The 12,712-nt window shown below is 42.8% G+C and overlaps 1 protein-coding gene across 1 annotated transcript in view; it reads right to left on the minus strand.

Moving 5' to 3' along the window:
- Nucleotides 1-12,712, minus strand: part of LOC125459369 (kielin/chordin-like protein) — a 320,716-nt gene that overhangs the window by 221,133 nt on the left and 86,871 nt on the right. The window contains exon 4 of the mRNA XM_059651906.1: nucleotides 12,128-12,187. Within this exon, the coding sequence (XP_059507889.1) occupies nucleotides 12,128-12,187 (60 nt within the window). The remainder of the gene's footprint in view (nucleotides 1-12,127; nucleotides 12,188-12,712) is intronic.

Raw genomic sequence — 12,712 nt, forward strand, 5'->3', positions numbered from 1 at the left:
TTCACATGGAATTAAGGATAACACAGTGTGGAGCTGGAAGAACACAGCAGGCCAGGCAGTATCAGAGGAGCAGGAAAGCTGACATTTTGGGTCGGGACCATTCTTTAGAAATCTGATTTCGGAAGACGGGTCCCGACCTGAAACGTCAGCTTTCCTGCTCCTCTGATACTGCCTGGCCTGCTGTGTTCCTCCAGCTCCACACTGTATTCTCTCTGACTCCAGCATCTGCAGTTCTTACTATCTCACATGGAATTAATCTTCTTCTACAATTAGAATATCAGTCAATGAGATCTGATGCAAAGAGGTAAAACAACCTTAAAGGAAGGTTGAGATATGTAAATTGTTTATAGGATATTTTGTAAAGAAAAACAAGTCTGCAGCAGGATTTTAACAAAAATAATTTACTCGATATTACAAACTATAACTTTCAGAATGATTCTTCAGCGATTCCCATATGTAATTATACCGTTTCCACTTGTGAGGACTTTGGGGTTTGTCTTCATCCAGCTTCTCCATTGGGCTCGGTAAGTTCAGCAGAAAGTGCTGTATAATTGATTGCATCTTTGCTACACTTAATCCCAGCTCCCTTGCATTGTCAGCCTTTTGTAATTGTTACCAGCTGGCTAGATGTCAGATGTTGCATATCCAATTTGTTCACACAGTCACACTCAGTGGTTACTATTACATGATGCCCTATTGTTCATATGGCCAGACAGTCACCTCCATGTACTGACCCATTCTTCAGTATACTGTCCTTTGCTAGGTCTATTAGCTGTCTAGCTACTGTTAGCCCACACACTGAAAAGAACATCTTAATGCAATTATAGTGTCGGCACTACACTCAGCAAAAGCCATACCAAGGAAAGCAAACATTCATTTTGTACTGAGTGGATTGGCTGTTATCAGTATTCATCTATGTGTATTTTTGGATTATTGAAATATGACAGTGCTGTTGGCAAGGAACCCTATCCAGTGTTTGCAACCTTCATTCCCAATAATTTTCCTCAATGTTTCTGAAAGAGAGATTGCACATAGACTCGTACAGGCTTCTGACTGGGTTATAGAACATAGAACATCGAACAATACAACGCAGAACAGGCCCCTCGGCCCTTGATGTTGCGTCGACCCGTGAACTAATCTAAGCCCAACCGCCTACTCTATCCCATCTTCATCCATATGCTTATCCAAGGATTGTTTAAATGCCCCTAATGTGGCTGAGGTAACACATTGGCAGGCAGGGCATTCCATGCCCTCACCACTCTCTGAGTAAAGAACCTGCCTCTGACATCTGTTTTATATCTATCACCCCTCAATTTGTAGCTATTCCCCTCCGTACAAGCTGCTGTCATCATCCTCGGAAAAATACTCTCACTGTTCACCCTATCTAATCCTCTGATCATCTTGTATGTCTCTATTAAATCCCCTCTTAGCCTTCTTCTATCTAATGAGAACAGACCCAAGTCCCTCAGCCTCCTCATAAGACCTGTGCTCCCGACCAGGAAACATCCTGGTAAATCTCCTCTGCACCTTTTCCAATGCTGCCACATCCATCCTTCCTGTGATGGGGCGACCAGAACTGTATGCAGTGAGGCCGCACTAGCGTTTTGTACAGTTGCAGCATGGCATCACGGCTCCGGAACTCAATCCCTCTATCAGTAAAACCTAACACACTGTATGCCTTCTTAACAGCACTATCAACCTGGGTGGCAACTTTCAGGGATCTATGTATATGGACACCAAGATCCCTCTGCACATCACCACCCCACCAAGAATCTTTCCATTGACCCAGTATTCTGCCTTCCTAGTATTCTTCCCAAAGTGAATCACCTCACATTTATCTGCTTTGAACTCCATCTGTCACCTTTCAGCCCAATTCTGCAGTTTGTCCAAGTCTCCCTGCAACCTCCAACATTCTTCCACACTGTCCGCCATTCCACCGACTTTAGTGTCATCTGCAAACTTACTAACCCATCCACCTGTGCCTGCGTCCAAGTCATTTATAAAAATGACAAACAGCTGTGGTCCCAAAACAGATTCCTGAGGCACACCACTGGTAACCGGACTCCAGGATGAATATTTTCCATCAACCACCACTTGTTGCCTTCTTACAGAAAGCCAGTTTCTAATCCAAACTGCCAAATCTCCCTCAATCCCATGCCTCCACATTTTCTCGAATAGCTTACAATGTGGAACCTTATTAAAGGCTTTACTGAAGTCCATGTACACCACGTCAACTGCCCTACCCTCATCCACATGCTTGGCTACCTTCTCAGAAAACTCAATGAGGTTTGTGATACACGACCTGCCCTTGACAAATCCATGTTGACTATCTCCAATCAAATTGTTGTTTGCAAGATGATTATAAATCGTATCTCTTATAATCCTTTCCAAAACATTTCCTGCAACAGACGTAAGGCTCACTGGTCTATAATTACCTGGGTCACCTCTACTGCCCTTCTTGAACAAGGACACAACATTTGCAATTCTCCAGTCCTCTGGTACTAAACCTGTAGACAATGATGGCTCAAAGTTCAAGGCCAAAGATTCCGCCATCTCCTCCCTGGTTTCCCAGAGAATCCTCGGAAAAATCTCATCCGGCCCAGGGAATTTATCTACCTTCACACCTTTTAGATTTGATAACACCTGCTGCTTACTAACCTCAATCCTTTCAATTCTAATAACCCGTAACTCAGTCTTCTCCTCTACAATATTCTCCTTTTCCTGAGTGAAAACAGAAGAGAAATATTCATTTAGCACCTCTCTGATCTCCACAGGGTCCACACACAACTTCCCACTTCTGTCTTTGGCTGGCCCTATTCTTACCCTAGTCATCCTCTTATTCCTCATATGCCTATAGAAAGCTTTAGGGTTCTCCTTTATTCTACCCGCTAATGTCTGCTCATGTCTTGCTCTTCTTAAGTCTCTCTTTAAATCCTTCCTAGCTAATCTGTAACTCTCCATCACCTCATTTGAACCATCTCGTCTCAACGTCACATAAGCCTCGCTCTTCCGCTTGACAAGAGATACAATTTCTTTCGTAAATCACGGTTCCCTTACCTTATCACCTGCTCCCTGCCTGACAGGGACTTTCCTATCAGGGACACGCAATATCTGTTCCTTAAACCAGCTCCACATTTCGACTGACACCTTCAGTCATCAGTTGAATATCACAACAAGTGGATAAATTCAAGCAGAAACCACACATGCAGATAGCTCAGTTTTGCAGAGTCACTCATCACAGTTGCTCAGCTGGCATGAAGCAGATTGAGTGATTGGGTGTCAGAAGAGGCAAATATCCTACTTCCTGAACCTATACATCTAATTACGTCTCATACATTATCATATGAATATTCATACAATCATACAAATTAGGAATAACATAGAAACATAGACGACAGGAGCAGGAGGAAGACATTCTGCCCTTTGAGTTTGCACCACCATTCATTACCACCATGGTCGATCATCCAACTCAATAACCTAATCCTGCTTTCTCCCCATAACCTTTGATCCCATTCACCCTAAGTGCTATATCTAGTCACCTCTTAAATACATTCAATGTTTTGGCATCAACTACCTCCTGTGGTAATGAATTCTACAGGATCAACACTCTTTGGATGAAGAAATATCTCCTCATCTCCTCTTCTAAATTGTCTGTCCGGAATCTTCATACTGTGACCCCCCGGTTCCGGACACACCCATCATCGGGAATATCCTTCTTACACCTACCCTGTTAGTCCTGTTAGAATTTTATAAATCTCTATGAGATACCCCCTCATTCATCTGAACTCCAGTGAAAACAATCCCAACCTAGACAATCTCTCCTCATACGTAAGACGTTTTCTGAAAGTCCAAAATATACTACATCGACTGGCTGCCCCTTGTCATCTCAATTAGTTACAACTTCATTGAATTCCCCTTCTTAAATCCATGCTCTCTCTCTCTCTCTCTCTCTCTCTGATCTTGCCACTGTTTTTTAAATGCTCTGCTACAAAATTCTTAGCAATGGATTCAAGAGTCCTCCCCACTACTTATGTTAGGCTCACCGGTCGAAAATTCCCTGTTTTCTCTCTACCTCCATTTTTGAATATTGGAGTGACAGATCCCTCAAGACATGCTGTCATACCATAAGATACAGCTGATCTGATCTCTTCACATTCCTGCCTGCCTCCGATAACCTTTCACCTCTTTGATTATCAAGAATCAATCTACCTTTGTCTTCAAAAGATTCCAAGACTTTGCTTCCACCATCTTTTAAGAAAGAGAATTTCAAAGATCAACAATCCTCTGTAAGAAAAATATTCTCCCGATTTCGGTCTTAAAGGCACGACATTTTGTTTTCAAGCTTTAGCCTCGACCACAAGTTGAGACATTTTTTCCAAATCCAACCCATCAAGACCCATCAAGATCTCATATGTTTTAATCAAATCAGCTCTTACTCTTCTGAACTCCAGTGGATCACACATGTATAGGTGAACAAAAGATGATAAGGCGTGAAATACTTTTCCAAAGCATTTCAAAGATTCTGGAATCAGTGCGGCTTCCCAACCCACTGTGCAATTTAACAAGGATCAACCCTCTGTGAGATTTAACAAGGACAAACAGTAAAAATACCCTTCCCTTCCTGTGCAAAAGAAATAGATTCATCGGTCTGACAGTCCTAGACCTCGTGCTCTCGTCAGTTTCAGATTTCCAATTTCTAATTTTCTTTCATAATCCTCGATTCTTTTGTTAAAGGTGTTATTTTTCTCCAACATGCATTGCTCTTATAGGTAATCAATTCCCCAAATCTGCACCCATAAAAACTAGATTCAACGTATAAATTGTTGAATATATTCAGAAGGGTGATCTGATTTAGGTTTCTAAAATAAAGTGAATAGACTATGTTCAGTTAGACAGGTTACTTTGAATAAATAGATTAGGAAAGCCAGGGGTTCATCAATAGCACAGCTAGATCAATGCCAGATTTTAGACTTTCACAGTCAATAATGAACATGATGCCATCTGATAAGATGAGTGTCAATTCAATATATTCCTTCAAGCAAGAGCTGGATTCATTTCTGTCTTGGGTACAGCTCACTTTGCACTGAAGATGGTGCATAATATTAAGGCAGGGTGATCTCCTGGCATAGTACAGATCACCTAAGGCAGGTACAACACTATTCCATCAACTGGGTTGGAATGATTAAAAAGCCTCATTGAGAGCAGTGTAATAGGGAACACTGATCTTGTAAGTTAGGTATATCCTTCTCCATTTATCCTAGGGCTGCAAAATTATCCAAATCTTCTCTCGTGTAGTTTTCCCTTTACCCGATAGAAAAATTTCCAAAACAAAGGCGGGCTTCTCCTAAACATGACAACTTTCCAGATACACCTTAGCTACCTAATCAGTTCTTTTTCTTTATTTGGCATTGAACATTATGCCTTCACCCAGGTTTCTCATTAACTCACCACACAACCACTCTGCAGCCAACAAACTTGAAAACAGGAGTATATGTTTGGACCAAATAAATCTTCAATTTCAGAGAGGGTCCACACACATTTGTTCAGCTGCGGGAGTCAGGAGAGAGTGCGAGGGGGGCTGCTGGGAAGGTAAGCTTTTCAGTTTAAAAGACATACCTCGTGAGCCTGTGGCCTCTATGTGTTCAGCAGCGGGAATCGGGAGCGAGCACGAGGGGACTCCAGGAAAGGTAAACTGCAAGTATGATAACTCACCATTAGAGCTTCTGGGCCTTCATTTTTGGCGGCGAAGGAGGAGCAGACCAGGAGTGAAAGGACCCCTGGGAAATACAGTTTGGGTGGAATCAAAACCTGTGACCCCACAAGAATGGTGTCCCCACAACCTTCCACCTCCTCTAACCTAAGAATATAAGGGTAAGAAAGTTATTCTCTGATTTTTACATATCTTTCGAGGAAGTTTAAATTTAGACCGGATGGCAGTCAGGTCAGTGCAATGTTCCTCCTGCAGGATGTGGGAGACAAGAGTCAACAGCAGTGACTGCTGACTTCACATGTAGGAAGTGCACCCAGCTCCAGCTCCTCAAAGACCGCATTAGGGAACTGGAACTAGATGAATACAGGATCATTTGGGAGGCTGGGGTGGTGATGAAAACGAGCTACAGGGACCTAGTTAACTCAAAGAATGAAGGTAGTTGGATGACAATAAGGAAAGGAAAGGGAAGGAAATAGTCAGTGCAGGGATCCCCTGTGGTCGTTCCCCTCAACAATAAGTATACTGTTTTGGATACTGTTTGCGGAGGGAGTGACCTGTCAGGGGTAAGCCACAGGGACCAGGTCTTTGGAACCGGGACCAGCCCTGTGGCTCAGAAGGGAAGTGGGGATAATAACAGAGCAATTGTAGTGGGGGATTCAATAGCAAGAGGCACAGACAGGCGGTTCTGTGGACCCGAACAAGATGAATGGATGGTATGTTGCCTCCCGGGTGCCAGGGTCCGTGACATCTTGGATCGTATCTTCAAGATCCCTAAGCAGGAAGATGAGCAATTAGCAGTCATGGTACACATTGTTACCAATGACATAGGTAAAAAAAGGACTGAGAATGTGAGAAACGAGTACAGGGAGTTAGGTTGGAAGCTGAAGTCCAAGACAAACAGAGTTGTTATCTCTGGAATACTACCAGTGTCACATGATAATGAGGTAAGAAATAGGGAGTGAGTGCAGCTAAACACATGGCTACAGGGCTGGTATAGGAGGGAGGGCTTCAATTATGTGGATAATTGGAGTATATTCTGGGGAAGGTGGGACCTGTACAGTAAGCACAGGTTGCACCTGAACCGGAGGGGCACAAATATCCTGGGAGAGACGTTTGCTAGAGTTGTAGGGGATGGTTTAAACTAGTTTGGCAGGGGATGGGGAGCTGGGTTTATAATTCAGAGGGGGAGGCATTCAGCCTTCCAACAGACACAACAAGGGGTGAGGTTGTTAATAAAGAAATGCGGTCGATGGAGCGTAATTGTGAAACAGGGATGGTTTGAAGTGTGAATACTTCAATGCTAGAAGTATCAGAAATAAGGTGGATGGACTTAGAGCATGGGTCAGTACTTGGAATTACAATGTTGTGGCTATTACAGAAATTCGGGTAACTCAGGGACAGGAATGGTTGTTGGAAGTTCCAGGACTTAGATGCTTTAAAAGAAATGGTGAGGGTGGTAAGAGAGGCCAGGGAGCGGCATTGCTAGTCAGGGCTAGTACAGCAGCTACTGAAAGGCAGTTCATGAATGATATGTCTACACAGTCAGTTTGGGCTGAGGTCCAGAACAAGAAAGGAGCAGTCACTTTGCTTGGCATTTTTTACAGACCCCCTAATAGTTGCAGAGAAGTGGAGGAGTGGATTGGGAGGCAGACACTGGAAAAGTGCAGAAGTCACAGGGTTATAGTCATGGGTGGCTTCAACTTTCCAAATATTGATTGGAACTTTTTAGTTGTAATAGTTTAGATGGAGCGAGTTTTGTCCAGTGCATTCAGGAAGGATTCCTGACACAGTATGTAGATAGATCAACATGAGGAGAGGCCACTTTGGATTTGGTGCTTGGCAATGAACTGGGCCAAGTATTAGACCTGTTGGGAGGAGAGCATTTTGATGATAGTGATCTCAACTCTGTTACTTTTACAATAGTCATGGAAAAGGGTAGGTACATATAGCAGGGTAAGGTTTATAGTTGGGGGAAGAGTAATTATAAGTCTGTTAGGCAAGAACTGGGTAACATAAATTGGGAACAGATGCTGTCAGCGAAGAGCACTATTGAAATGTGGAAATCGTTTAAAGAATGCATACTGCGTGGGCTTGATATGTTTGTCCCTAGCAGGCAGGGAAGATGTGCTCGAGTGAGGGAACCTTGGTTCTCAAGAGAGGTCGAACGACTAGTTAAGAGGAAGAAGGGTGCTTATATAAAGTTTCGGAAATAAGCATCAGAAAAGGTTTTAGAGGGATACAAATTAGCCAGGAAGGAGATGAGGAAAAGGTTAGGAGAGCTACAAGGGGGCATGAGGAAACCTTGGCAGATAAGATAAGGAAAACCCCAAAGCTTTTTACACGTACGTGAGGAATAAGAGAATGGCTCCAGAAAGGGTAGGGCCGATCAAGGGTTGTAAAGGGAATTCGTGTACGGAGCCCAAAGAGATAGGAGAGGTCACTAATGAATACTTTTCTTCTGTATTCACAACTGAGAGGGTCCTAGTTGTAGGGGAGGCCAGTGTGAAATTGACCGGTAGGCTAGAGGAGGTGGATGTTAGTAAGGAAGATGTACCAAACATTTTGGGGAACTTGAAGAGAGATAAGTCCCCTGGGCCTGATAGGATTTATCCAAGGATTCTATGGGAAGCAAGGGAGGAGATCGCAGGGCCTTTAGCGATCATCTTTTCGTCCACACTGTCCACAGGTATAGTGCCGGAAGATTCGAGAATGGTAAATGTCATTTCCCTTGTTCAAAAAAGGGAATAGGGATAACCCTGGAAATTACAGGCCAGTTAGTCCTACATCAGTGGAGGGCAAATTATTGGAATGGGCTCTGAAAGACAGGAATTATGATCACTTGTATAAGCACAGTTTGATTCGTGATAGTCAGCATGAATTTGTGAGGATTAGATCATGCCTCACAAACCCATTGAATTGTTTGAAGAGGTGACCAAACACATGCATGAAGGTAGAGCAGTGGATGTGGTATACATGGATTTAAGTCAGGTGTTTGATAAGGTTCTCGGTGGTAAGGTCATGCAGAAGATAAGGAGGCATGGGATAGGGGGAAACGTGGCAAATTGGATTCAGAATTGGTTGACCATTAAAAGACAAAGGGTGGTAGTGGACGGAAAATATTCAACATGGTGCCACAAGGATCTGGTCTGGGTCCTCTTCTTTTTGTCATTTTTGTAAATGATTTGGATGTAGAAGTGGGAGAGTGGATTAGTAGGTCCGCAGATGATACAAAGGTGTGTCGAGTTGTAGAAAGTGTGGAGGGCTGTTCTAGGTTACAAAGGGACAGTGACAGGATGCAGAGCTGGCCTGAGAAGTGGCAGATGGAGTTTAACCCTGAAAAGTGTGAGGTGATTCATTTTGGAACAACAAATATGAAAGCAGAATACAGGGTTAACTGAAAGATTCTTGGCAGCGTGGAGGAGCAGAGGGATCTCAGGGTTCATGTCCACAGTTCCCTGAAAGATGCCACCCAGGTGGAGAGAGTTGTTAAGAAGGCGTATGGTGTGCTAGCTTTTGTTAATAGAGGGATTGAGTTCAAGAGCCATGAAGTTATGCTCCAGCTGTACAAAACTCTGGTTCCACATCTGGAGTATTCTGTCCTGCGCTGGTCACCTCATTACAGGAAAGATGTGGAAGCATTGGAAAAGATGCAGAGGAGAGTTATCAGGATGTTGCCTGGAATGGAGGGAAGGTCTTACAAAGAAAGATTGAGAAAGCTAGGGCTTATATCTTTAGAATGATGGCAGATGAAAAATGACTTGATAAAGGTGTACAAAATGATCAGAGGTATAGATAGAGTGGATAGCCAGAGACTTTTTCCTAAGGTGGAGGTAGCTATTACAAGGGAGCATAGTTTTAAAGTGAGTGCAGGTAAATATAGGGGAGACGTCAGGGGTAGGTTCTTTAATCTGAAAGTGGTACGGGGCGTGGAATGCATTACCGGAGACCCTGGTGGAGTCAGCCTCATTAAGGGCATTTAAGTGGTTATTATATAGGCATATGGATGATAACATAAGATGCGGTGGAGGTTAAACAGACCTTAAGTTTAGGGTAAAAATTCACAACATCGTGGGCCGAAGGGCCAGTACTGTGCTGTACTGTTCTATGTTCTATGTTGTATTCAGTTCAGGAATCAGAGACTGTATCTTCATACCCCACTGCAGGATCTGAGCACACATGACCCGAAACCCAAGACAGGACTAAGGAAGAGCTACAACAACAAGAATAACAAAGTTGTTCGAAAAGCTCAACGAGACTCACAGCATGTGTGAAGGAAAAGACAGAGTTAATGTTTCAGATCCGGTGAGCCTTCTTCAGAGCTGTGTTGTAGCAGAAATAATCATCTATCAGATAAGACATTGAACCTCATCTACCTATTCAAGTGAGTATTAAAGTTCAGCAAGGTATTTTGCACAGAACGATATTCTGCACAGAAATTAAAAAACAACTAGGAGCTGTATATGCTGCAAATCTGAAACAAAAACAGAAACTGTTGGAGAAACTCAACAGGTGTAGTAGCACATTGAGAGAAAGCAGAGTCAACACTTTGGTTCCAGTGACACTCCTTCAGAACGTATCATAGCTAGGACAAGGAGTCCAGAGAGAGAGCAAACAACAGTTGGGCAGACAAAGGAATGGATAAATGTCAGCATGGGAGAATAAAGAGCTGCTAATGGGGACCATTAATACCGGAAGTGGGTTGTGTGTGGTAGCAGCCCGTATGACGACAAGGCCTGGTGTATGGGACCTGGGAGAAGATGTTCAGGCCCTAAAACTGTCAAAGTTGATATTGAGGCTTAAAGACTGTAGCGTCCCCAAGTGGAAAATGAGCTGCTGTTCTTCCAGCGTGCGTTGAGCTTCAGCAAGCCCAAGGCACAGGCATTGGCCAGGGAACACGACAGTGTGTTGAAGTCACAGGTGACCAGAAGCTCAAGGTCATGTTTTTCACAAAGCAGACTGGGCACCAATCTAGCCACAGTTCTAAAAGAAAAGAGTCACAAGGCCCAAAACATTGACTCTTCTTTCTCTCCACAGATGCTTCCAAAATTTCTCCATCTGTTTCTATTTTTGATACTATGAAGAAAATCTGGCAATTAATTTGGGACCCAAAATAATTAATCCTTCAATCAATAACATGAAATAAACAATCACACGCTCACAAATCTCATTTGTTATGTGTGGGATTTTCCTGTACCTAATTGGTCATTGTATTTTCCTACATAACACCAGCCCAAGCACTTGAATAATTATTTGTTGTTTCTGAATTGCTTTGACAGAGCTCCAGTATGTGAAGAGCAATACATACAAGCGTGCATTTTATATCTGCGCTTCTTTCAGCAAAGCCTAATACAAATCAAACAAACATACTTTTTCTTAATCAATTACAGACTTCAAAAACTGGAACAGAAACCCTCTTCATAAAATCCGAAAGAACTGCAGATGCTGTAAATCAGGAACAAAACCAGAAGATGCTGGAAAAGCAACCAGAGTTAACGTTTCAGGTCCAGTGACCCTTCCTCAGACCCTTCCATGTTCTGACGAATGGTCACAGGACCTGAAACATTGACTCTGATTTTTTTCTTCACAGATGCTGCCAGACCTACTGAGCTTTTCCAACTCTCTTTATAAACTGCATTGGCTATTTCATTCACTCGGAATGTTAGACGAGATGTTTACATTCTTGTGGTTGTGTGGATTACATAAAGGATGAATACTAGGCCTCACAGTGTTGCATCCAATCCTTTGCAATTCATTCTTAAATGTAGCCACTGTTTCCTGTCCCTAATTGCCCTTGGGAAGTTAGTGGTATTTTGTGAACAGCTACAGTATATCTGGTGGAGGTGTCACCATGGTGTTGTTAGGTAGGGAATTCCAGGATTTTGGCACAAAGATGTTGAACAAATAGTGATAGTATCCATGTCATACTGATAGATGATTTGTAGAGACAATAATATTCATAACAGTCACAGGTTTAAGAACCAACGCCCCAACTCTATATCACAGATTGCTTTGTGTCTTTATTACCACCTGGCTCGGAATTTCTCCTTTCTTATTCATAACTTTAAACTTGTGTTCCTTTTGACTCTCTACTGTACAGAGCAGCTCAGCTTGATTAATTTTGCCAACTCTTTTCACAGTCTTGAGAACACAACTGCAGTCACCTCAAAGACAAAATTACTCTTCTCTTCTTCAAAGTTAATCTGTGGCATTGGTACGCAAAGGTGGTGATTTCCAATGATGTTGTCACTTGCAATTTTTAAAACACTCTGCAATTCGTGGATATAATTGTGTTTGAAGCGTTAGCTGGAAGCAGTGTGTCCATGAGTCTTCATAACTGTACCAGCTCCAATAACTGACAAGCATTCAGTTGGTACAGTTCTACAAGTTTGGATGGGTACAAGGTTTATTCCCACTTACCATCAATGTCCGAGTGGTTTAATAAACTATCACTTAGAAGGTGACCGGACCTTCCATCATCTGAAATTAAAAGAACAACCAGAGAAACATCAAAATATTATGTGTTCAGGTATTTTCCTCCAATACTGAGTAGAAAATATGTGCTCTAGAGGTTAGAGAAGACGAGTGATTTAAATTGACAGGGTAGATTCTGAAGGGCTGTTTCCCCTAACTGGGGACCATTGTTGCAGGATAAACTGTTGCTTCTTTGGGGTGGAGGTAAAGAGAAATGTCTTCACTCTGGGGCCTGTGAACTTTTGAAACTGTCTATCCCAGAAGGTTCAAGGAGTCTCCACCTTGAGCATGTGCAAGTCAGACACTGCTAGAACTTTGGGCACTAAGTAAGTCGAGGGATGTTGGGATGGTGACGGCAAAGCAGAGTTGACGTAGAAATTCTGACATGACCTTATCGAAGATGCTCCAGGGCCTGTATAGTCTGTTCTGACTCCTGCTTCTGATTTTAACAGTTAAAAATTCCATTTGAAATATCCAAATTAACGCACATGGCAAATTCCCCTTTCATTATGGAGAGAACTTCCCACCATT

This window comes from Stegostoma tigrinum, chromosome 17 (genome assembly GCF_030684315.1).
Source record: "Stegostoma tigrinum isolate sSteTig4 chromosome 17, sSteTig4.hap1, whole genome shotgun sequence".
NCBI lineage: Eukaryota > Metazoa > Chordata > Chondrichthyes > Orectolobiformes > Stegostomatidae > Stegostoma > Stegostoma tigrinum.